This window comes from Solea senegalensis, linkage group LG1 (assembly GCF_019176455.1).
Source record: "Solea senegalensis isolate Sse05_10M linkage group LG1, IFAPA_SoseM_1, whole genome shotgun sequence".
NCBI lineage: Eukaryota > Metazoa > Chordata > Actinopteri > Pleuronectiformes > Soleidae > Solea > Solea senegalensis.
In genome coordinates, this window is record NC_058021.1 from 22,519,627 (window position 1) to 22,543,648 (window position 24,022).

The 24,022-nt window shown below is 43.8% G+C and overlaps 1 protein-coding gene and 1 non-coding gene across 2 annotated transcripts; both read left to right on the plus strand.

Moving 5' to 3' along the window:
- The first annotated feature begins 1,183 nt into the window (after positions 1-1,183).
- LOC122779793 (2-lysophosphatidate phosphatase PLPPR4-like) lies at positions 1,184-24,022 on the plus strand. Its single transcript, XM_044042414.1, has 11 exons — positions 1,184-1,610; positions 11,049-11,234; positions 12,768-12,897; positions 13,761-13,956; positions 15,750-15,807; positions 15,899-16,072; positions 17,932-18,067; positions 20,087-20,315; positions 20,571-21,186; positions 21,874-22,027; positions 22,254-24,022. The coding sequence occupies exons 1-11, from the start codon at positions 1,527-1,529 to the stop codon at positions 23,222-23,224; spliced, it is 2,934 nt and encodes a 977-aa protein (XP_043898349.1). The 5' UTR covers positions 1,184-1,526; the 3' UTR covers positions 23,225-24,022.
- trnag-gcc lies at positions 3,784-3,854 on the plus strand. Its single transcript has one exon. It is a non-coding gene; the product is annotated as a tRNA-Gly (tRNA).

Genomic DNA, 24,022 nt, shown 5'->3' on the forward strand with positions numbered 1-24,022 from the left:
GAGAAGCAACATATTTCAGCCTACTTCATTTTAGGCAGGTAACAAATCAAAACAAAGCAGCTAATCATTTACATTTCAGCAGTTCTCTGTTTCATGCCAATTACACTCAGTAATACTTGCATGTTTAAAATAAAATCTGTAAAATCACATCTTTGCATTACAGTATAATTCAATAGTTTGATGTTATCTAACAAAGTAATGCACTGTCATGCAGCAATTATAAAGATAATTCACCAGGTTCCACTTAAAACAATATAAATATATTAAATTGGATTATCTGTCAGAATTACTGCAATTAGATTATTTTTCCAGAAGAGTTCAGAACCTAATGTCAGATATCTCTAACATACTGAACACACTGTGTGTCTATATTACATTTATAAACAGTCCAAAGCAAAGTTTCTTACTGCGGTATTTGATGTATTTATGAGAGTAAACGTGCACAGAGTGAGACCTCTGTAAGTTTACACCTCTCTCTCAAATTCTCCTCCACCGCCTGGCACCTGCTGAATTTCGTCAAGTTAGCGAAATTTACACTTTATTAGAAACAGGATGTTGGTGTTCTGTCCACGGGTAAATGCTACCTTCAAAATAAAAGCTGGAAGATTGTTAATGTTTGTACAAAGATGTTAAAAAAAAATGTGGATAAATACTGGATTTCAATTTGAAAAGACATTACTAAGTGTATCTAGTGAGGAGTGAGCAAATAACTACTGAAACAACTACTAAAAGACAACGTTAATGGAATTAGTGGTTGACGCTAACGTTAGCTTACAAAGTCCAAGTTTCTTCTTAGCAACAATTGACCAGAAGTTAAGGGGTTGTCTTATAATTTAGTAGAAGTTAAGTAAGTTAGTAGTTGTAGTTTCACATTAAGTCAGTCATACGCTTTTCAATTTTTTCTGGGTGTAAAATATTGTGCCATCATTATCGACTGGAGTCGCAATGGCTTTACTCTGAGATGCGTTTGCGTCCATGTGTTCTGAAAGGGGTGCAGTTAACTCAGCGGTCACTCCTAGTTCCGACTTCCGACATAAATGGAATATACTACTACTCCCAATATTTGACAAAATGTGTTGAGTAAGATTTTATTTTGAAAGTCACGACCGGAAACGTGTTTGTGTGTTTCACCCGAGCTTGACGTCGTCACCTGCTGCTGCAGCAGAGCAGAGCAGAGCAGGAGTGAGGGAGAATAACCACTGAGCTTTTTACCGGGGTATTTAACCGGGTTTTTTACCGGGGACAGTCCACACACAGCACCGACACACACCGTGTCAGTGCTGCCCTCTCACCTCCCTCCACAAAAACAAATCAAATCCACAGTTTAGGCTTGGGGGACAGATCTCATTAACCCCCCCCCATCTGTGTCAGCGGGCAGATGGAGCTCCGCAGTTAGAGGGGTTTAAATCTCTTATTTTTCATTTTTCGGGAGAGCCGGACTCGGTCGGAATTACGCCAAAATTACGACGGGAATCAAGTACAGCTCCCTGTCTCCCGGCAACGGGAGCGACCAGCGGGCGCTCGTGATGTCTCGTGCCAAGGAGCGGCTGAAAGGCGGGAAGGAAACCAAGGACAGTGTCACTCTGTTACCGTGCTTTTATTTTGTAGAGGTGAATATCTATCTATCTATATATCTATCTATCTATCTATCTATCTATCTATCTATATATCGATGATGGAATTGCTGTCTGTTGTATGATTGATTGAGGTTGTCTGACTGACAGGTCACTAACCACTGACTCTTTGACTCACTGACCGACTGACTGACTTATTGGTTGACTGATTAACTATCTATTGACTGACTTGTTTGTTTACTGACAGACTGGCTGACTGGTTGGTTGGTTGACTGACTGAGCCACTGGTTGAATAATTGACCTACTATTTGACCAACTGACTGAGTGACTGAGTGACTAACTAGTGGAATAACCAACTGACAGGATGACTGAAAGGATGACCGACAGATTACTGACCGTTAGACTTGTTGAACAACTGAATTACTGGTAGTCTGATGGTCTTGATGGGTTGATTGACAAAATGGCTGATTGGTTGGTCGACGACTGACTCACTTACTGGTAGACTGGTTGGTTGATCAACAAAATGGTGGATTGTTTGACTGTTTGGCAGAATCCCTGATTGCCAGTTTCTGCCAATCCCTGTTTGTCAGAAACCGGTTGACTTGTAGACAGATTGATTGACAGACAAAATAGTAGATTGATTAATGTTGACTAACTGGTAGAGTTGACTGACTGAATAAATGACTTGATAGACTGACTTACTGACTGACCGTTTGATTGACTGTTAGACTATCTATCTGATAGAATCCGTAGCAGACTGACTAGTTGATTGACTGTCAATCTTACTCTCTGGTTGACTAATTAATAGTGAATTAGTTGACTAGGTGACTGATTTGTAATCTATCTGGTTAACTAACTGGTGGATGAACTACTTGACTAGTTGACTGACAGGTAATCTGATTATCTGGGTAGACTCTCTGGTAGATGGACTGGTTGACTGACTGGTTAGTCTGACTATCTGGTTGACTAACAGGTATTGATGTCCCGATCTGATATTGATTTCGGATATCAGTCCTGAAGCTCCTGAAGCTCCACACACAGAGCTAAGTACGTCTGCGGGGCCGGTCCTCGGGCTCTGAGTTTACCTGCGGGATGAGTCGCTCACCCTGTGTGGTTTGGGCTAATCCAAAATAGTGAAAACAAGGGGGGTGTTCTCTGAAGACACACTGTTACCTGTGAAACACTGGTGCTCTGAAAAGACCCCCATTAGCACGTTGTACTTTCCTCCTGATGAAATTAACCATTGACTGTATGAAATTAACATGGCAAAAAATCGAATATTCTTATGTTGAAGGTTAAAATTTATGTAACCCATTGGTTAATAATAAATGGGTCAGTTTTTTTCTGTTACTGACTATTGTTCTCTGTTTAAGTAATATTACTTGATCAAGCCTATTCTAACATTCCACACTACAAAATCGGTATCGGCCAATACTCAAGGCTGCAATAGCGGTATTGTATCGGAAGTGAAAAGGTTCGGGACATCCCTACTATTTGGTAGATTTACTAGTTGATTAGTTGACTGACTGGTGTAAAACCATGTCCTGATGTCACTCACCTGACATGAATCAGGCAGACCAGGCTGTCCTGTTTTGTTTTTGGTGCATTTGTTTTTACAGTGAGTGTTTTTACAGCACAGACGGGTGGGTGACACTGACAGATGCTGGGGCCCAGCTCTCTCTCTCTCTCTCTCTCTCTCTCTCTGTCTCTCTCTCTCTCTCTGGCCTGCACCACAGTCACAGATAATCAATCAGTCGTCAGCTGTGGACACCTGGACACACTGACGACAGACGGCGTTCTATGTTGAGAGGCGTTGTCGTTGTCGTCACAGTGATCCAGACACTCACTTGTCAGCTCCTGCAGCAGCAGCGACAGACGGACGCAGCTGGAGAACAGTGACACAGAGAATCTGTATTCTCTTCACTCTGTTGTTTTTGCAGCCAGTCTCACTGCAGTCTCTCTCTCTCTCTCTCTCCACTGCATCTTTTGAGTCTACGTTCAAACGATGCATGTGCAGTTCAGCGTGACACACTTTTTACAGACTGACCAATGGAGACGGAGTCTCAAGTGTTTTCAAGTCATTCATAGACGTGACAGAACAGTCACAGTGTCACTGTGTCCACGGCTAACACACACTAACCCCATTACATTTCTGTGAACTGCAGATTAGTTTTAATCATATTGACGTGCTTAGATGTCACTGAAAAAAGCATTGGTGGTTCAGTGGTAGAATTCTCGCCTGCCACGCGGGAGGCCCGGGTTCGATTCCCGGCCAATGCATAACATATTTTTCTCCTTCTAACAGGCCTCCCGGCATGTGCTATGAAACCTACTTAAAAAGGACATATTATCCCCTATTTACCCAATTAAAATAGTTCCCTGGTGTTCTAATGAACATGTCAGTGACATGCTTTGGTCAAAATACCATAAGGATGAAGCACCATAGCAGTTCAATAACCCTGCTAAACCCACCCCTTTCAGAACACTCTGTTTTGTGCGTGGTCCCTTTAAATGCAAATGAGACACAGGCAAACACACACCCACTTCTTCCAGGGGGTTTCTGATTTGTCCTCTTTACAGCGCTCACTCGCTCAGTTCCATTTCTCTCCCCCTCCCTCCACTATTTCTCTGACAATATCAGAGTGCGCAGAAAACAGCGAGAGTGCCGTCACAGGGAGAGACGTCTGACACAAGGATCAAGCTGAACACTGCCCAACTGTAAATCAGTTAAAAACACTTAGGGACAGCACCGCTGATCGCCAGCTCTGGAGCACAGACTCAGTCTGATACAGTCACATACAGCGGCAGTTTAGGCAGCTTGCCGCTGGCGATCAGCAGTGGCAATCAGCGGTGCTGTCCCTAGGTCTTGATCCTTGTGTCAGATGTCTCTTCCTGTGACGGCACTCTCTGTGAAAATCTGTTAAAAAGACTTAGGGACCGCCACCGCTGATCGCCACAAAATGTGTGTGTTTGTACGTCGGTGAAATACGTTCGTTGACTAAATATGGCGACCGCTGGCCGCAGTCTGATGCGAAGTGGTGCGAACACACAAACACATGTTTGCTGACTTTATCCGGCACATTAGCTTCATATATAAAATCCTCTGAGGCTGGAAGCTTGTGTAAAACACTGTGCTCCACTGTGCAGCCACAAACAGCACATTTGTCCCTCTGCGTTGACATAGCTATGGTGGATCTAAGGTGGAGTTAAGGTGGAGCTATCGAAGTAAACTTACTGGTGGGGTGGCAACATTCGCGGTGAAATGCGCATACTGCCATCATAAGCGCAGGGAATTCAACATTGTGTGTTTTATCGCCTATACTTACACTAAATGGGACCACGAAAAAGTGACTGAGTATTCTTTTTCCACACTTTGGCGACTGGTAGGGCCTCCAGAGTCCCAAATATAAGTACTGATATGGTTAAAAAGTTGATTTTGCATAATATGTCCCCTTTAAATACTCTTGTAAAGACTTATGTTACCCCTCAACTCCTCCGTTCATCAGAGGATTGTTGTCTGGCAGAGATATCTGGTGTCAGAAATATATGCAAAAAAAAGCTGGAAAAACATGAATTTGTTAAGTTTTATAGCAGTTTTTGAAGTGGACACTTTTGTCCTTAATGACTTAAGAGGGTAGTAAATTAAAGTGATCCCTGAGGGGTAAGAATACCTCAGATTTTCCTGCTCTGGACTTCTTGAACGTTATTATGTAACATGGAGAGCCATTTGTTGTTGTTTAAAGAAACATACAGTCAGACACTTCGCCAGACCTCAGTCTTAATGGGGGCATATAAAATTCATGGGGGGGGGGAACAATTATTAGCCTACAGTATGTATATTTTTTATTATCCTATACTCTATTCGCACAGCATGTAATCATCAGTTAAACATAACCAACAGCAATATGACCCGGTATAGCCTACAACCAGTGCGTAATTTGTAAACCATAAGGTACCGGAATGCAAAGTACATATGACAGCGCAGACGGGCACAGGTCCCTGAACGCATACAGAAAACGGTGCTGAACACAAATGCCCACTTACAATGCTGTTGGACTTACAAGCCTCAATTTAAAATAATATCCATGGTATAGATTTTATGACAATAATTTATTATTAAATGCCCACATCACCACAGGTGGGACCATAGACGTCAGGTATGCCGGGACATGTCCCCAGCACTATTTATGATCAACAATTTTGACCCCACCACTTCTAAAATGTTTATTTAATTTATCATTAACACTTGAGCTACTGGAAATAATGTACCTACTAGAAATACCATAGTTATCATTTTGACTGTTCATTCAATTAATTTGTGTATAATTTCCATTGAAAGTGAATTGTATCAAGTGAGAAAATGTGTTAATTGACGAACAGAAATTAAATCCGCTCTTGATATTACAGATAAAAGCCCCTTTTATTTTTTTTCATTTATGGTCTGTTGTGTAGGACTAGATGTTGCTATCCCTCAACTGAAATTAAAAAAACAAAAAACAAATAAATGACCAATGGCACTCTGTGGGATGGTCAATTGAGTGATGGTATCCATTGGGTTGTCAAGTGGGCGCCCTCCTTCTTGGGTGTTTCGCTGATAGCCCACGAAACTTCCAGGTTCAGCAGTGAATCCCAGTGTCCCGGGTTCACTCCCTAGATGCCATCAACTCATTTGAAGGCCCAGGCAGAGTCCACAGCCACTGGCTGCTCTTCTCAGCAGCCCTGGAGAGGTATTTTACTGCCTGCCGATGGGCCTTCCCTCGCACTCCCATCTCCCTAAGTAGCCTGGATGTTGAGGTGGCTACAAACCCTCTGCAGCCTACTTCCACTGGGCGTACATTTGCTTTCCAGCCTTGTTGTTGTTGTGCTGCAAGTTCAGCGTACCTCAGCTTCTGGCGTTCGTAGGCATCCTCCACTGCACTCTCCCAGGGCACTGTGAGCTTGATGATGTACACAAGCTTGAGTGAGGCTGACCACAGAACAAGGTCTGGTCGCAAGTTGGTGGATGCAATCTCAGCTGGGATGCAGAGCTTCGTGCTCAAGTCTGCCATCAGCTTCTCTGCCCAGCTGCCCAGTGTCTGGTCTTATGGTGGCTTGATTGCCCCTCGCCCTCCCGGACAAATGGTGTTGATCGCCAACAGGATGGTGGGGGGGAAAGGGTGTTCACGCTTGTGCGACAACTTTCCAGCACTGCTGCAAGACTATTTAGCACCTGGTTGTGCCGCCAGGTGTTGCGGCCTTGGGTAAGGCCGGTCTTGCATCGTCAGTCTTATAACTCAATAGAAATTAATTATTTCTTTAAACTTAAAACTGTTGAATTAATGAATGCATTAATATATGTATATCAAATCATTTCACTCTTCTCTTGACACTCCTGTCGGGGCTTGTGCACCACATTGTGTCCGGCTTTTGCTCTTTTGCACGCACAATGAAGTTTCTTCGTGTCATCAATGCATTTTTTTGAGAACAGAGGCATTTATTGCAGCCAGGTCGCAGATATTGCAAAACACTACCACTGGTCATCTGCATTTGTTTTGCCCTGGTAGACAGTGAGTGATGCGTTGTCACTTTTCAGCACCTATGTGGTGAACAGCAGCATTTGCGTCTCTATACACAAGGGGGTAGCTCTCTTCTGATTTTATTGACTGCCAACCAGGCACATATTTTTAATGTTTTAATTACAAAGAATGCAACATTAGTATTTATCAAGTCATTTATTTAGCTAATATGATAATATAAAATAAAAATTAAAGGCGACATAGACCGGAAGCTCCAATTAACGCTGCGTTTGTGTGTGTTTATCTGCGTCATTACCTCGTTTATGAAACCCTAATGTCTCAGAACAAACAGTTCAGCCACTGCTGAGAAAATAGTGCTGTATTGTTTTCCTGGGCTCTGCGAAGCGGATCGGCACTTCCTTAATTTGATGTCGTCATCAGAAATCCTCACCACTCCTCTCACCACCGTAGCGCCTCCCGGTGCGGACACTAGTCCGGGCACATCCGGTTGCGTACATTCAACCGCAGAAGAAGAAGAACTACTCTCGTTGTAGCTGCTGAGATGCAGAGCATCCACCGTGCCAGAGGGGGAGCTGTGTATCTGAGAGCTGGCCTATCTATTACGTCACTTCCAGGTACCTGGCCAATCACAGGACAGTAAGAAAGCTCTCGTTGGCTGGCCAATCACAACACAGTCCATGTTCTGGGGGTGGGGTTTTGGTCTGAAACAGCGCGGCTGACGAGAGTGTCAGTGAGGAGATATATTGATTGGCTCGTTTGCAGCGATTAGGAGGTTTTTAACCATGAAAACAAGTTAATATATGTAAGTAGACCTCCACAGCTAACATATATGTGTGATATAAGCATTCTATGTCACCTTTAAAGTTTTTTTTTTCAGAGAGATCCGTGCCTCGAGTGTGGGGGCACAAGCATTCTTGGGGGCGACAGATGTGCATACAGTAGTATTCTTCCTTAACTGTAGAAAAAAAATCCCCCATGTTTGGTAGTTTCGAGCAGGACTGAAGTTGTGTCAGAGATACTCTACATGCAAAAAAGGTGGAAAAACATGAATTTGTTACATTTTATAGCAGTTTTTGGAAGTGGACATTTTTGTCCTTAATGAGGGTAGTGAATTCAACTGATGCCTGAGGATTAAGAATACCTGTTATCTGCCTGCTACTGTAAATCATGTCAAAATGTCTGCTCTGCCAGTGTCACTGGACCTGAGAAACGTTATTATACAACATGGAGAGTCGTAGACATGTAGCATTGGTCGTTGTTTGCAGATATACACGGTAGGGAGATTATTTTCCCAGGAAATCAGGCTGGAGAGTGAGTTCTCCTGATTCTCACAACAGTGTTTGTTCCTCACTCCAGGACTAAACCACGTAGTGCTGCTGTATTTAGTTCATCCGCCTCCAGACTCTGGATCGGCCTCTCTGTGGGCCTGAGAACGTGCTTTCAAATTCCCTGTAAAGCAAATACAGAGATTCTCCTCTTCACAGGTTATATATGTCAGAGAGTAGTCGCTGGAAATTACAGCTGTTAATATGGAAAATATGGGGTAAAGCCTGAAAACAGTGACTTGATGATGCACTGGAGCTGCAGTCAGCATAACTCCACCTCAAACGGTATAATAACATTATATAATATGTAATAACGATATAAAAGCAAGAGGGAGACAGAGAGCAGGACTGTAGCTGAATCAGCAACTGTATTTGTGGAAAGTATGTTGTTAAAACCCACACCAAAATGATGAAAATGTCGCCTCTGTACGTGTTTGTCAAACAAAAGGCTTGATACAAGAGCGTTTGCTTTAATATTTGGTACAAACACTGAAGTTTGCAGACTTTGATCAGTTTATAAACTTGGACTTTGGTCCCCATTAAAGTGTATAAACCATGTCTGTGATTGGCAGTGCGTTAGAAGGAGAGGAGACAGAACTCCTACAGTGGACCATGGACTCACATACAGTACAAGCTGTAGGTGACACTGTGTCCGATATTCGTATTAGATAACACCAAAAAAGTGGTGTTGTGCCATCCCTAGTTTTTAAAGAGAGGTCTTGGAAAAAGGGTTTTCTGACGTCATGTGGACCAGTATTGTGTAAGTATTGATTGCAAATTAGTCAGGTATGAAAATAATCGGGCCACATGGCGACATAGTGGCTAGGTAGCACTGTAGGCGTTAAGTTTCTCTTCTGGTCCAGGCTCTTGTCATCTCACGCTTGGATTACTGCAACTCCCTCCTGGCTGGTCTTCCTGCATGCGCCATACGACCTCTGCAACTCATCCAGAATGCAGCAGCTCGACTGGTCTTCAACTTACCAAAATTCTCCCACACTACACCCCTCCTCCGCTCCCTTCACTGGCTTCCGGTAGCTGCTCGCATCCGCTTCAAGACTCTAGTGCTTGCGTTCCATGCTACAAACGGATCCGGTCCAGCCTACATCCAGGACATGATCAAAACCTACACCCCAGCCCGCCCACTCCGCTCTGCATCGACAAACCGGCTCGCTGCCCCCTCACTGAGAGGATCGCAGAGGCACTCGCAGAACTCGAGACTGTTCACTGTCCTCGCTCCCAAATGGTGGAACGATCTCCCCATCGACATCCGGACAGCTGAAAGCCTCCACATCTTCCGACGCCGACTAAAAACACATTTCTTCCGACTCTACCTCGACTAAGACGAAAAACAAACAAAAAAAAAAACTTGTACATCGCACTTATGACTAGCACTTAATAGTTTGTTCTACTTGAAGCTCTTACTTACTTCTAGCTCTTATATGTACCCAAATGTTTAAATGCACTTTTGTAAGTCGCTTTGGATAAAAGCGTCTGCTAAATGACATGTAATGTAAAAAAGTGGACACTCTGAATTGACCATAGGTGTGAATGTGAGAGTGAATAGTTGATCGTTTCTGTGTTTTCTGTCTAATGGACTCGCGACCTGTCCAGCTTGTGACCCCACCTTTCACCATATGCCAGCTGGGATTAGCCCCCCGTGCAACCCCTTGATTAAGCAGTAGACAATGAGTGAGTGACATTTTCAGACATTATCAAAATCAACAACAAAAGTAAAATAGGTGAATTTCTCTGGACTTTGGTGCATTGAGTGAGTTGTTTACAACATAAACAAGCATCCAACCATAATCCCGACCATCTAAAGACAGCGTGTGTGGGTGTTACAGTGTCGACTGTTGCAGGAAAAACTCAGCTGATGCACAATTATCTGCTGAGTTCATGCTTTTCTTGAAATGTAAACAGAGTGACAGAGATGGTAGGCGGTGTCGTCTTGACCTCTTTTCTCCCCCAACAGTGAAGTGTGGTGAGGAAACAGCGTAACAGCACATCATTGTGTGTGTGTGTGTGTTATTGTCACGCGATGGGGTTCTAAAACCCTTCCCCTTGCTGTGCTCTGAACAACACTTCGGAATCTGTCATGATCGCTACTCGTTTCTCTTTCATCCTTGGCGACGGAGCTGCGCTGTGTTTTCTCCTGCACCATCACACCATCCTACCCACTGACTGACTGGCTGCTAGGCAACATAACCCTCTGAATGGGATGTATTTGTATTTCTGTGTGATCAGGGATAAAGACGTTGAGAACATTTTCTCCACTGCAGCCTGATTTTCTGCACGTGTGTGTGTGTGTGAACAGTAGCCACTTGGGCTTCTTTCTTTAAAGTGTCTGCATGCCATAGTACACACTGGATGATTTAAGGGAAGCTGCAGTATGATGTCATTTACAACTTTATTTGTAACACAGTTTTTAGCAACCACAGTGGACCAAAATGCTTTTTGCACAGTGTTCTCCATGCTGTGATTAAATATAGACGGAGATTTTGTTTTCTTCTTTAAGACAGATATTGCGATGTTTCGCTGTATGATTGTCTCGCATTATACCGACTCCTACCCCTAATGTTGTCTAAAATTGTATTTTGTTGTGTTATTGTTGTTGTGTCCTCTCTCCTCTGCAGCTCCCTATCCTGGCCTCGTCTGTTGTCAGTCTTTACTTCTTGGAGCTGACAGACATTTTCCAACCGGTGCATTCTGGGTACAGCTGTAATGACCGCAGCCTGTCTCTGCCCTACATCCTGCCCAGACAGGAAGTCTGTCCTCTACCTCTGCTCTTCAGTCTGGCCTTTGCTGCTCCCACAGTCACTGTGAGTATGATGTCATCACCACCCTTGGACCAGTTTCTTAACCCTAAACCTTCACAGAGAACAGCAGCCACTTCAACATGTTGGATTTTGGTGGTTTTCAGTGTATTTTGGAACAAGTAAGTCTGGCTGGAACAAAACACCCAGTAGCATTGAGTGCCCACAGGTCTGCACATCAAAAGCCATTCCTTCCTGTTTGTTTGTTTGTTTGTTTCTTTATTTATCTGGACAGTGTACAATTACATTATGCATAAAACAGCGGAGATGCTTGTACCAGACTGTAGCTTAGTAGCTAATTTCCATCTGTAGTCCTAAAGTGCAAGACATATATAGTGCAAGTTATTACACCATTCAAATACATTATCTAGACATTAAACCTACAGCATACATACTGATATCATCTAAAACAGCACAACTCAACACACAACTAACATTCAGATAAGGTGCAACCTTCATAGTGCATGCAGTACAAGTCAATCACGTATCAATAATCTCAATAAATCACTTAAATCACAGATGCGTACATCTCTGGTTATCTAAAACCCATGTTTTTGCTTCTCTTGCAAATGAAGTGAGTGAATTCAAGCTCCGCAGCTCAGATGGGAGCTTGTTCCACTGTTTCACAGCCTTTGAAGAAAAAGCCGATTGGGCGAAAGCTGGCTTACATTTAGGGTAAACATCATATATCTGTTGGTGAAATACATGACTGCAGTCTTTTCGATGTTCAAGGTGAGGCAGGAATCGTGGAGCCATTGAGTTATACTGTCCATGGCTGATGTAAGTTTGGCTGCAGCTTCTGCCATGTTCTTTCCATGGGTGTATGTGACGGTATCATTGGCGAACATTTGCATTTTGGCATTGTTACATATTGTTGGTAGATCATTAATGTATACAGTAAAAAGAACTGGACCCAGATTGGAACCTTGTGGAAGTCCTGTGGTGCATGGTATTTGGGCAGAGGTGGCTTGTTTGATCCTAACTTGTTTGATCCTAACTTACACATTAACTAAGGTGGCTTGTTTGATCCTAACATACACATTTACATGCTACGCCCTCAGATTAACATGTCCAAAGCCTCATTGGTCAAATCCTGGGTCGAAACCACTCCCATCTAGAATTATGTTGTGTTTACATCAACCCCGGGCTCTACACAGTGTGGCTGCCCACTGCTCCTAATTCAAGGATGGGTTAAATGCAGAGAAATAATTTCCTTAAGGGGCTTAATAAAGTATAAGATCATGCTACGGTTCAGGGTTTGGTACAGTTAAACCCGGGTCAGGCTTGCGTATCGACTGAGAACAGAACCTTTACTTTATAGACGGGGTAGCGTGACGTCTTACCAGTGCGACAACCATTAACGACGACATCGAAAGTGTCACAGAAGCTCGGTTTGTGGCTGTTTGTTTCAACAAGACATCAGCGTCAAAAACGTGTGTTGAAAAAACACTGATCGCAAAAGTGACGTTTTTCTGTCGCCACAATCAGCTGACTGTCCTACTGTACCGTTTTGTGACCAGATGTCTCTCTGTCTTCCAGATTCTGATAGGAGAGGCCATTCTCTACTGTTATCTGTCCAGGAGGTCGACCGCCACACAGACCGAGGCAAACATCAACGCTGCAGGCTGTAATTTCAACTCCTACATCCGCAGGGCCGTGCGCTTCATAGGTGGGTGGACACGCGCACACTTTTATTCCCACAGCAGTCAGTCAGTGTGTGTCTTTTTCTTTTATTTTTGTGCGACTAAAACAAACAGTCAAAGCAGAAACAGCGAGGCATAAAACGGCTCTGACATTAACTTAACTGTCACAACGATAATTATAACCAGAGATCATGAAGAAGAAATTGACACAGTGTGTGGTGTTTAGCCACCAATTCAGTTTGAATGGAAGTCTATGGGGAAAACATTTTCTCCAGGAATTGGAGAAAATGGCTCAATAACCAGTTTCAGCGCTTCTGTGATTGACAGCTGGTATCGTCCAAAAGGAGCCTGGTTGTTCAGGAGACGACATTAAGCTACCAATTTCACCATTTTGGGTATCAAGAGACATCCAATTAGCTCAGGATGTCTTTGTTTCTGTAGAGCTTTTTGAAATTTCTTTTCCTGCTACTTTTCCTCTGTTGACATTGAATGTTGAAGGACACTGCCCTTGTCTGCCTTTGCTCTGTACATGGACTTTAAATCTGCTTTTGTTTCACTATTGTTTTATTTTTTGGACACCATCTCTTTCTACCTTTTTTTTAAGCCAATTTCAACAATTCATACATCAAAACGGTTGGCTTGTTCAGGACATTACTGCTCCCATTTATTGTCATCCTGCTGTTTATACTTTTCAACTGATATTTCTGCCTTTTTCCCATTGAAAATTAATGAAATGAATGGAAATGACTAGAGTTAGCGACCGAAAAATATGGCGGATAAAGGACTCAACATTCCAATGACTAGAGTTAGCGACTACAATGGGTACATTAAGAACATATTTGGAAGTTTTCATCTTTACCAACTTAATTTTCTCATTTTTTTCCCCAAGGCGTCCATATCTTCGGGCTGTGTGTGACAGCGCTGATCACCGACATCCTCCAGTTGTCCACGGGTCAGCACACCCCCTACTGGCTGGACGTGTGCAGACCCAACTTGACCCACATCAACCTGTCCAGCTGTGACGAAGCTTTTATTTTGGAGGACATCTGCTCTGGACAAGACAGTGGTCTCATCACTGCGGGGAGGTAAAGACTCTGGACGAGTGTGTGAGGAAACCAGTGTCTGTATCAGAGGAAGTGTGTGTGTCTAGATTTAGCAAACACAGGATACATTCCAATTGTTTTTTTCCCTTTTTGCTGTTGTTATGGTTACCAGCCTGAGCTCCAGGCATTTACAAACGTTTCAGTGTATTAACATGAATATTTTCTAGTTCCTTTCCTCCGTAAAACAAAGAAATCATTAAAACTGATTCATTTTGGGATCAATGTTTTATGGACCAAACGAAAGATAAATTGATTATTATGAGAATAAGTGTGTCTGCAGTCTTTAATCTCTCTTCCTTCTCCTGCTCTGCTTCACACAGACACTAAATCTGTGAACACAGTGAAAGAGAGTGAATGTAACTCGGTCCATTACATGCAGTAACTGCTGCTCTAAAACCAAAGATAGACAAACGGGAGTGACAGAGTAAAAAGCAGCTGCTGCAAACCTCACTGGCACAGAAACATCCTGGTATGCAGCTGTTAAACAGAGTTGGATTCTGTTGCCTGAGCATCTTAGTTTTTGCACATTTTGCCGCAAATCACAGATTTTTTTTAAAAGCAGGTGCAATATTTTATTTTTTTACTATTCTTTTTATTCTCTGTCATATTGTTGCTGCAGCTGTTGTAGCATTTTTATCCGAGTACTATTTTACCGTGTTGGCAACAATAAAATATATTTAATTGAATTTCCTCTGTGAAAACTGGCAGCTTGTTGCTGAAATTTCACTTAACTTAAACCTAAGCTAAAACCCAATCCTAACCCTAACCCTAAAACCAGGTCTTAACCCTAGTAAAGCCCTTTAAAGTTGTGGGGCTCAGACAAAATGTCCTCACAAAGACAGGATTTTACATTTTTTTGGACCTCACAAAGATATAAGTAAGACACATTAGGGTTGTGATTGGCTGACCTACATCACGATGGAGAACCACCATCGTATCCAATGTGTTCAGTGTGTTTACATTAGCGAGCTGCAGGTGAATACCTCTGTCACCCTGCATATTTTGAGTTATTCCTCTTATTGTTAGAGCCACACAATAATATGAGCAAAAGGTATCACCTGCAGTGTTGTTCTTCAACGCAGACTGAGTCCTGTGGTTTCATCTGTTGTGAGCTAATCCGAGCTAAAGGAGCTAGTGATCTTCGGAGGTCTCCTTACTACGGTTCAGGGGTCTACCAGCTTGGTTGGTAACACTTCTTACCATGCATTATGAACTCCCAGTGACATTCACTTGGATCCCCTACTCGTGACTGTACTTGATCTTCGTCATAAAGATCATTACTTGGATGTGGGGCGTGATGTCGAGAAATTTGGCTAGGGAGAGCCCGCTTGGAGGCGAAGAAGTGCACAGCGGACCTCACAAAGACATAAGTTGGACACATCATAGACTAAATGCATTCCCTAGCCCCTTACCCTAACCTTAACCCTCAAATGCCTAACCCTTACCCTTAATTAAACTAAACCCAGGTCTTAACCCCCAAAACCCCTTTCAAGTTGAGGACCAGACAAACTGTCCTCACTTTTCCTGTGATTTATACATTATCTTGGTCCACAAAAAAAAGCCTTGTCCTTAACCTTAACCATAACCACAGTGTTGATGACATAAAAGGCCCTAAAGAAGTCACAAACACAAGAACACACACAGAGTTTGTTTGAAAGTCACTTCTCTGTTGCAGATGAATATTCATCGTCGTCCTTTGTTTGTCAGAACATGATAATTAGCATAAAGAACACTGTGTTTTTCCCTCTTTTTTTTTGTTTTTGTTTAAAAATTAGGAAGTCGTTTCCCTCCCAGCATGCAACATTGGCTGCCTTTGCTGCTGTCTACATCTCAGTAAGTGGCTAACATGTATGCTAACATGCACGCTAACATGTAGGTACAGTAGAAGGAGATATTTCATAAATGACTGTGTCTTTATTTGTAGATGTACTTTAACACAGTTCTGACCGACTCGGCCAAGTTGCTGAAGCCTCTGCTGGTGTTCTCGTTCGTCATGCTGGCCATTCTGGCCGGGCTAACGCGGATCATCCAGTTCAGGAACCACCCGGTGGATGTTTACTGCGGATGGATCCTGGGAGCCGCCATTGCCGTTTACCTGGTAACTTGACACTTGAGTCACAAATATTGAAATATTGGAAACCATTAGCTGTTTTTGCTTGGCAGTGGATGATATATTTAAATATGTTATAATCCCCGCTCGACACTTGAGGACAATTGGTCAGATCTGAGTCCAGAATTGGTCCTTCCAACAATCTTGGGTGCCTTCTGATTTTAGGCTGATTTGAACAGATTATCTGGCCAAATTATCCTGTGTGAGGGGGGTTAACAGAACGTCATCGGACACATCAGAGTCTTCCCAATTTCCAAATTTATTAATATTAAACATGTTTGATATTACGACTGAACGTTGAATGGGGATGTGAGCAGAACCTGACAAAAACCAATGAGTGCGAGTTGACTTTGGTTTGGAACCGTAACTTGTACAAGAACAAGTTAATCTGGCTTCTCAGCCATGACTTCATCCACAGTCCTCCCTGAAATGGTTGCATTAAACCAGCAAAGTGTGTGGTCCTGTGTCTTGACTGGATCGTCAAGTCCAGGTTTTTTCAGGATTCAGACTTTGAAAATTGGTCACAAAGTTCGCTGTGTCCGTGGTCTCCTTGGCGGCCTAAGATGTGGCAAAAATGAATGGGACCTGTTTTGGATTTCACCTGTCAGAGTTCACTGCCACTGTAAATCCATGGAGATCAACTTGTATGTCTCAAAACTTAACAAACTGAATAAATATCTGATCCCCCCCGCATGCTTTTTTATGTCAGGAGCTCTTTTGTCATCATGATAAAAAAAAGAGGTTAACACACATTTTTCTCGCCTAAAATGTGTTTGAAATAGAAGAAAATGTTGAATTTGTGGCAGATTACAGGTTATTTTATTGGTGCATCAGTACGTGTGTGGGTCACTTCAGCTCAATGAGCTGAATGGAGATCGTTCGATGTTCAACTATTGTGTAGAAAGTGGTTGATACTCACACAATTTACCTCCCACATGCCATCATCTTCCTGCCCACACACACACACACACACACACACACACACACACACGCACCTCTTCAGCTGCCCACACTCTTGTTTCTTCTGTCTCGTCCTGCATAAGAAACACTGGCCACAGATATGAGTTTTCTTCTCTTCATCATCTACGGCTCTGTGTTAGTTGACTAATCATCATCATCTCTCAATCAGGGGGAATTAAACGTACGGCTCGTGGGCCAGAACCGGCCCACCGGAGGGTCCAATCTGAATTTGCCACTTTATTTTTCAGTTCCAGATACCTGTGACTACATGTTTTGTGCCTTTTGTTGCTGTGAAGTTGTAATGCACATGTGTAAATGGTCAACTTAGGCATAATATTGGTGAAATTTAACTTATTTTGTAAAAAGATACTTCATTAAATGTCAAAACAAAGGGAAACAAACTGGTATTTATGGTAGTAGCATGAGACAAGACAACATGTAGGAAAATGGCGTTTATTAATCATGAAAACCCATCAGTTGCACAAGAAAAACTCGCAAACTGAGAAGATTGAAGATGCACAAAACACATTTTAGTAGGTCTTTGATTTGAATTGCATACAAAACACTTCCATATGTGATTTAAATCAGATAGCTTTCAAAATACTCACCAGATAAAATCTGAATGTGCAAAGTAGTCTAATGAAGGTCATTAACGCTGGTAATTATCCTCCTGTTCTGCACAAAACTGAAAGAAAAATATGATCTGCGTTCTCTTGTCATACTTTTGTTATATAGCAATTACCTAAATGCTTCTTTATCCTCCTGTGAATAAACTGCAGTAAGAGGAGGAGGAGGAGGAGGATTAGGAGGTGTAGAACCAAGAAACTAACGTCACTGCAGCTGCTACTTGACCTTCTGTGTCTCACCGTGTGTGTGTGTGTGCGCAGGGTGTGTACGCGGTGGGGAATTTCCAGCCGAGTGAAGATCGGTCCAGAAGTCGACCGTCTGCCCCCATCCTGAGAGAGCCCCCGCCCTCATCCTTGCCCAATGTCAGCCAAGTAACAATTAGCAACAGCCATCAAGGTAAAAAAAGAAAACATGACTGGTGTCTCACTGACACGCTGTCACTGTCATGACAACGAGACACGAGAACACAGTTCCAGAGTCATACAATCAAAAATTTTAATTTTTGTTCATAAACAGCATTTTAACCCTTTAACACCTTGCCTCAAAATGTCCGCCTGGAATTTCACATTTATTTTAACCATAAAAGGGACAGAAAATGTCTTTTGCTTTTGCCCATTTTTCCAGAAGAACTTTTGTGTATATTTGATGACACAATAACACTTAAAGGGGACATATTATACCCTATTTCCCCCATTAAAATGGTTCCCTGGTGATCTAATGAACATGTCAGTGACATGCTTTGGTCAGAATACCATATGGATGAAGCATCATAGGAGTTCAATAAACCTGCTAAACCCGCCCCTTTCAGAACGCTCGGTTTTCGTGCATGGTCCCTTTATATGCAAATGAGACACAGGCAAACACACACCCACTTCTTCCAGGGGGTTTCTGATTTGTCCTCTTTACAGCGCTCACTCGCTCAGATCCTTTTCCCTCAGCTCCATTCGTCTCCCCCTCCCTCCACTAGTTCTCTGACAATATCAACATGGCAGCGTGCGCAGAAAACAGCCGTCACAGGAAGAGACGTCCGACATAAGGATCGAGCCGAAAAGTGCTGAACTGTAAATCAGTTAAAAACACTTAGGGACAGCACCGCTGAATAAGCTGAATAAACTGCCGCTGTATGTGACTGTAGCAGACCGGCGACTGTGCTCCGGAGACCTTGTCACCGCTGATCGCCAGCGGCGCGCGGTGAGCTGAATAAACTGCCGCCGTATGTGACTGTATCAGACCGGTGACTGTATGCTCCGGAGCTGGCGATCAGTCACATACAGCACCAGTTTAGGCAGCTCACCGCTCGCCACTGGCAATCAGTACCGCAGCACCGCTGATCTGCATAAACTGCTGCTGTATGTGACTGTATCAGACTGAGTCTGTGCTCCGGTCATGGAGGACGTACTGAACAAATATTTTTAATTAGGACGTGTCAGAATGGTCAGTTATGAGCTCTATGTGACCTTTTCTTAACAATGTGTGAGTTAGTATGTCGGTGAAATACATTCGCAGACTAAATACGGCGACCGCTGGCCGCAATCTGATGCAAAATGGTGTGAACACACAAACACACGTTTGCTGACTTTATCCGGCACATTAGCTTCATATATAAAATCCTCTGAGCCTGGAAGCCACCAACAGCACACTTGTCCCTCTGCGTTGACATAATACCGCTCTTCCTCCCTCGCCTGCACTCTCACAGGGACAAGGTGGAGCTAAGGTGGAGCTCTCGATGTAAACTTACTGGTGGGGTGGTAACATTCGCGGTGAAATGCGCATGCTGCCGTCATAAGCGCAGGGAATTCAACATCGAGTATTTTGTCGCCTATACTTACACTAAGGGGAACCACGAAAACATGACTGAGAATTCTTTTTCCACACTTTGGCGACTGGTAGGGCCTCCAAAGTCCCAAATATAAGTATTGAAATGGTTAAAAAGTTGATTTTGCATAATATGTCCCCTTTAACAAAAAGGCTCTGCTGAACAGCGTTAGAGTGTGTTTAGTGCTTTATCTTGGTGTTAGACAGCATTTTCTGACTGTAAATTGAAGATCGCAAACACCTCACTCTCCTGCACCAAAGCCCAGTGAGAACATTGGCAGTTATAGTTTGTGGGGACACAGGAGCTGCTGCTCCACTACTGACACATTTATTATGTTTTTGTCATTGAACGTGATTTGAAGGATTTTTAAACATCTAAGTCACAAATGAACACATTAGAACTTAGTGACAGAGGCAGCAGTGGATGAACAACACCTGTGTGTTGTGATGTAAAATTGCTGCTTTTCTCTATGGGATTTGGTGCAGGAAGTGAGGCGTCCAATGATATAATTATCATCTGTTTTCTACCTTCAATCTGCACACTCAGAGATAGAAGCACTGATGTGAACCTTAAAGGGAAGAAATTCTTGTCACTGATAGGTCACCACACTCTGGCTCCCAGCCAACCAGAGCCCATCATCACCCGGACCTCATCCCACACTCTGGTCCCGGAACAAACTGGGCCCATGCTGAAGCGCAGCGCCTCCTACCGAGAGCCGTCTCTGTCCAATCTGAAGAGAGCCAGTGCTGAGGTGGAAGTGATCACGCCATCCAGTCCTCTCGGCAACCACGACAACATGGTGACGTTCAGCAGCAGCACACTGCCACGGTAAAAGTTTAATCTTTATTTATAATCTTTAATTTGACGTTTGGAGCCACATACAATGTAAATGTTAAAAATTAAATGTCATCCAGGTAATAGTAAAACAATAAGACGACTATTCTTGTTTCCGCATGTAGAATATGCAGCAACAGCTCAGCAAGAGACCGTACCGTGTTGTCCCACTCCTGCCAAGTTATTAGGTCTCTTGTGTACCTAATAAAATGGCTGATGACTTTAAATTTTCTTTGCTGCCTCCTCCAGGTCCCATGGAGGCTCGTCACTAGAGGAGGGCCGCATTCCCCGGCGCCATGCCGCCATCCATGCCTCAATGGACTCCACTCGATCCAAGCAGCTCCTCAGCCAGTGGAAGAATAAGAACGAGAACAGGAAGCTCTCCCTGCAGGCCATGGATGGAATAAGACCGTCCTCCTTATCCTCACCTCAGAGGAACATGGAGCTGCGCTGCTCCTCAGAACCGTCTGCCATGGGCCTGGAGGCAGAGCTCCGGGCCGGAACCCACCTGCCTTCAATCAGTGCCCAGGAAGCAGAGCTGCGTGCTGGGGCCCACATCCCAGCTCAGTACATGAAGCTAGCAGCAAGCTCCGTCCCCATGGCGAACCATAATCACATGGCTCATAATGGCAGCACTGGATTAGTGGGTGGGGCCAGAGTGTCTCTCCAGTCCCGGCCTGGATCCTCCCAGCTGGTTCACATACCTGAGGAGGAGAACCCCACCTGTAAGGACCAGGAGAGTGAGTCAGAGGACAGCATCATGGACGGCGGTGGATCAGTGAGGGAGAAGTGGCTGAGAGTGGCCGAGAAGACCACACTGCCCTGCAGGCCGCTCAGTGCCGGAGGACAGCCTCGACTCATGCAGGTAAATACGTGACATAATTTTGCATGATTGCGTGGTTCATGTGGCTAGATCCTTAGATTCCTTACTTACTTGACTGTACACAAGCAGCAAATTGCTAGAGCTAGCTACCTGCCACCAAATAGCTGGACAAGGACAATGATGTTCTCCCCCTTTAGCAACATTTGCTACTAAGCTGGACCATAACAGAGGTAGGGTTGGCAGTTTCCATGTGAATACAAACTCGGAAAAATCTTAAAATATAAAGGTGTTTACTTTTGAGGGAGGTAGAAAAGTGGGCAGATCAATAAAAGGTTAAGGCAAACAGATTCAGATAAGAAATCATGTGAGTACAATGGCGTTCCATCTCAGTATAAACAGAGAATGGAAGATGAGGAAACAACGTGGACTGGTGCAAGTACAATATTCTTCGACTTGAGTGCAAGAAGCAAATGTTACTACAATAATGGATTTGGTCTTGCTGGTCGCTTTTCATTTACGTCTAGTAGCACCTCCTGATTGTCTTGGTTGATTAACAGCAGTGGATGGAAACACACATAGATTTTCTTTTACCAAAAAAATCTTTTAAAATTTGGGAACAGAAGCTCAGCTACTGCTCTACTAACTTGCAATAGCTGCCTCTAGCATCAGAAGAGCTAGCCCATTAGTTGATAATACTTGAGTATCCCAGCAGAGTATTTTCTCTTCCAGGTGATAACCTTATCCAAACAACAGGGTTTGCTTCACTCCCCTCGGTCAGAAGATGGTGGTAGCACCGTCAGCTGCACTGGATCCATCAGATACCGAGCCCTGATGGACCAGGACCCATCGCCACCTGCCTCCACCACCGGAGCAATGGGAGGAGGTCTGTATGTCGAATAATATTCCATACTATAACAACATTAGACACATTTTATCTACTGTATAGCTACAGCTATATTATTTAGATATTTGCCTAGATCTAAGTTTTGCGAACAATAATCATTAAAAGTATCGCGTGTTGAAGGGAACTCGTGGACATCATCAAGATGAGGATTATTGTTGGTAGTTGAAGATCATCAAACGATCATTTATCTGTCCTTTTCTTTTAGGAGGAGGTTTGGAAAGAAGTGGCAGTATAGTCCGCGTTGAAGCCCACCCAGAGTCAAGGTCTAACAAACCGATAGTGAAACCTCCCAGCACTGACGGAAGTGGCTCTTGGCGATGGAAACCGCCAGATCAACGGCCATCTCTCCGACAGTCAGCATTTGCCCTCAATGACCTTAACAGGCACACAGACAGCTGTGATTCACTGAGGGATGGAGGGTCAGTGGATGGACGGAGAAGCGTGACAGGGACTGAAAGTGAGAACGAAGGGGGAGGAGAAGGAGGAGGAGGGGCTTATATAAACCACCCACATATGATACACCCTATACATCAATTACATCAGCCAAATAACTACAACAACCCAAATAACTATAACAACCCAAATAACTACCAGCACCCCAACTTCAATCCTAATAACCCCAATTTTAACAATCCTATGACCAACTTCAACCCAAATTCCAGCAACTCCAATATGCCTTTCAACCCCAATTCCATGTTTGCCCCTCCTTTCCACCCCCACCCTCAGGCTCTCACTACCATCAGAGTCACCCCAGTGGAGGGCACGGCTGCCAGCAGCGACGGTGGCTCAGACTGCCAGTCTGTGGCCTCGTCCAGCCGGGAATCGACCCTGAGGAGGAAGAGCAGCTCCAACACCGTCCAAGTCCCCGATCGAGGTCCCACCCCCGACCTCCACAACAACCACCGTCTCTGTGATGACAGCAACAGCCTCGACCAGGAGAGCAGCAACCGTTTCCATGAACACCTCAGAAGTTTTCAAGAAAACCCCATCCACCCCGGTCACCCCGGACACCCTGGACACCCCGGACACCCCGGTCACCCCGGACACCCCAACCACGCCAACAGACAATTCCAAGGGATGTTTGGTCGTCCCAGTCCTACACCTCCCCCGACCTTGCCCCGCCCCATCTTGACACACACTCCACCTCCTACTCTGGGTTTGGCTTATAAGGAATGACACCCATGATAGTTGTCCGACTCAGCTAATTATAACAAAAGCAGTGGAGAACTTCTGTCTGGACCAACAATTACATGAAATTCGGTTAGATCTGTCTACAGAGCAGCATTAGCTGGTAGTTCCAGCCACACCCTCCCAAACTATTTGTCCCACTCCCCTGGTTCATCTAAATAAAGCTCTGTTTCCACCAAGTGGTCCGGTCGTTTAGGGGACCAAATTAACCAATCCATTTTGTTCAACTTTGTGGCACCCTTCAGTTTGGGTTTCTAGCACAGCGATCTAGCGCCCCCTAGCACCATGCTAGACAAAGTGCAGTCCGTTGATATGTCAACAGAAAATCGACACTTTCAGGTGTCAGTGCATTACTGTTCTCAAACAAGTTTGTCTTCTTGCGGAGAACAGTAACATGCCAAAAAGAATGAGAGTTAATATTGGATGCCCTACATTACTGTCCTTTCTTTTTCTTCTATACTTCTTCTTTGTTGCATTTATTGGTGGGCTACACTGTGTCATGCTGGTATGATGTCACACTAATAACGTAACTAACACAGCTATTGCCATTTGGGCTACACACAGGGTTTACCATTCCAAAACTATTCCGCACAAGCTGAGCTGAGCTACCACTTGGTGGAAAACGCAACATGTTTTGCTAGGAGATCTACAAAAGGTTTTAGATCCAGTTTGGGCCACAAGCCGAAGAAAGTACCATTGCAGTTAGCCCTGCACCACTTTTTTTCAAAAGGCCAAGAAGGAAGGATTATATAATATTAAAATAATATTTTATTTTTCTTGTGGGTT

Coding starts and splice junctions, on each gene's coding strand:
- LOC122779793 (XM_044042414.1), top strand. CDS start 1,527: ATGTCTCGTGCCAAGGAGCGGCTGAAAGGCGGGAAGGAAACCAAGGAC. Junction 1,611..11,048: donor CGTGCTTTTATTTTGTAGAG/GTGAATATCTAT, acceptor TCTCCTCTGCAG/CTCCCTATCCTGGCCTCGTC. Junction 12,898..13,760: donor CAGGGCCGTGCGCTTCATAG/GTGGGTGGACAC, acceptor TTTTTCCCCAAG/GCGTCCATATCTTCGGGCTG.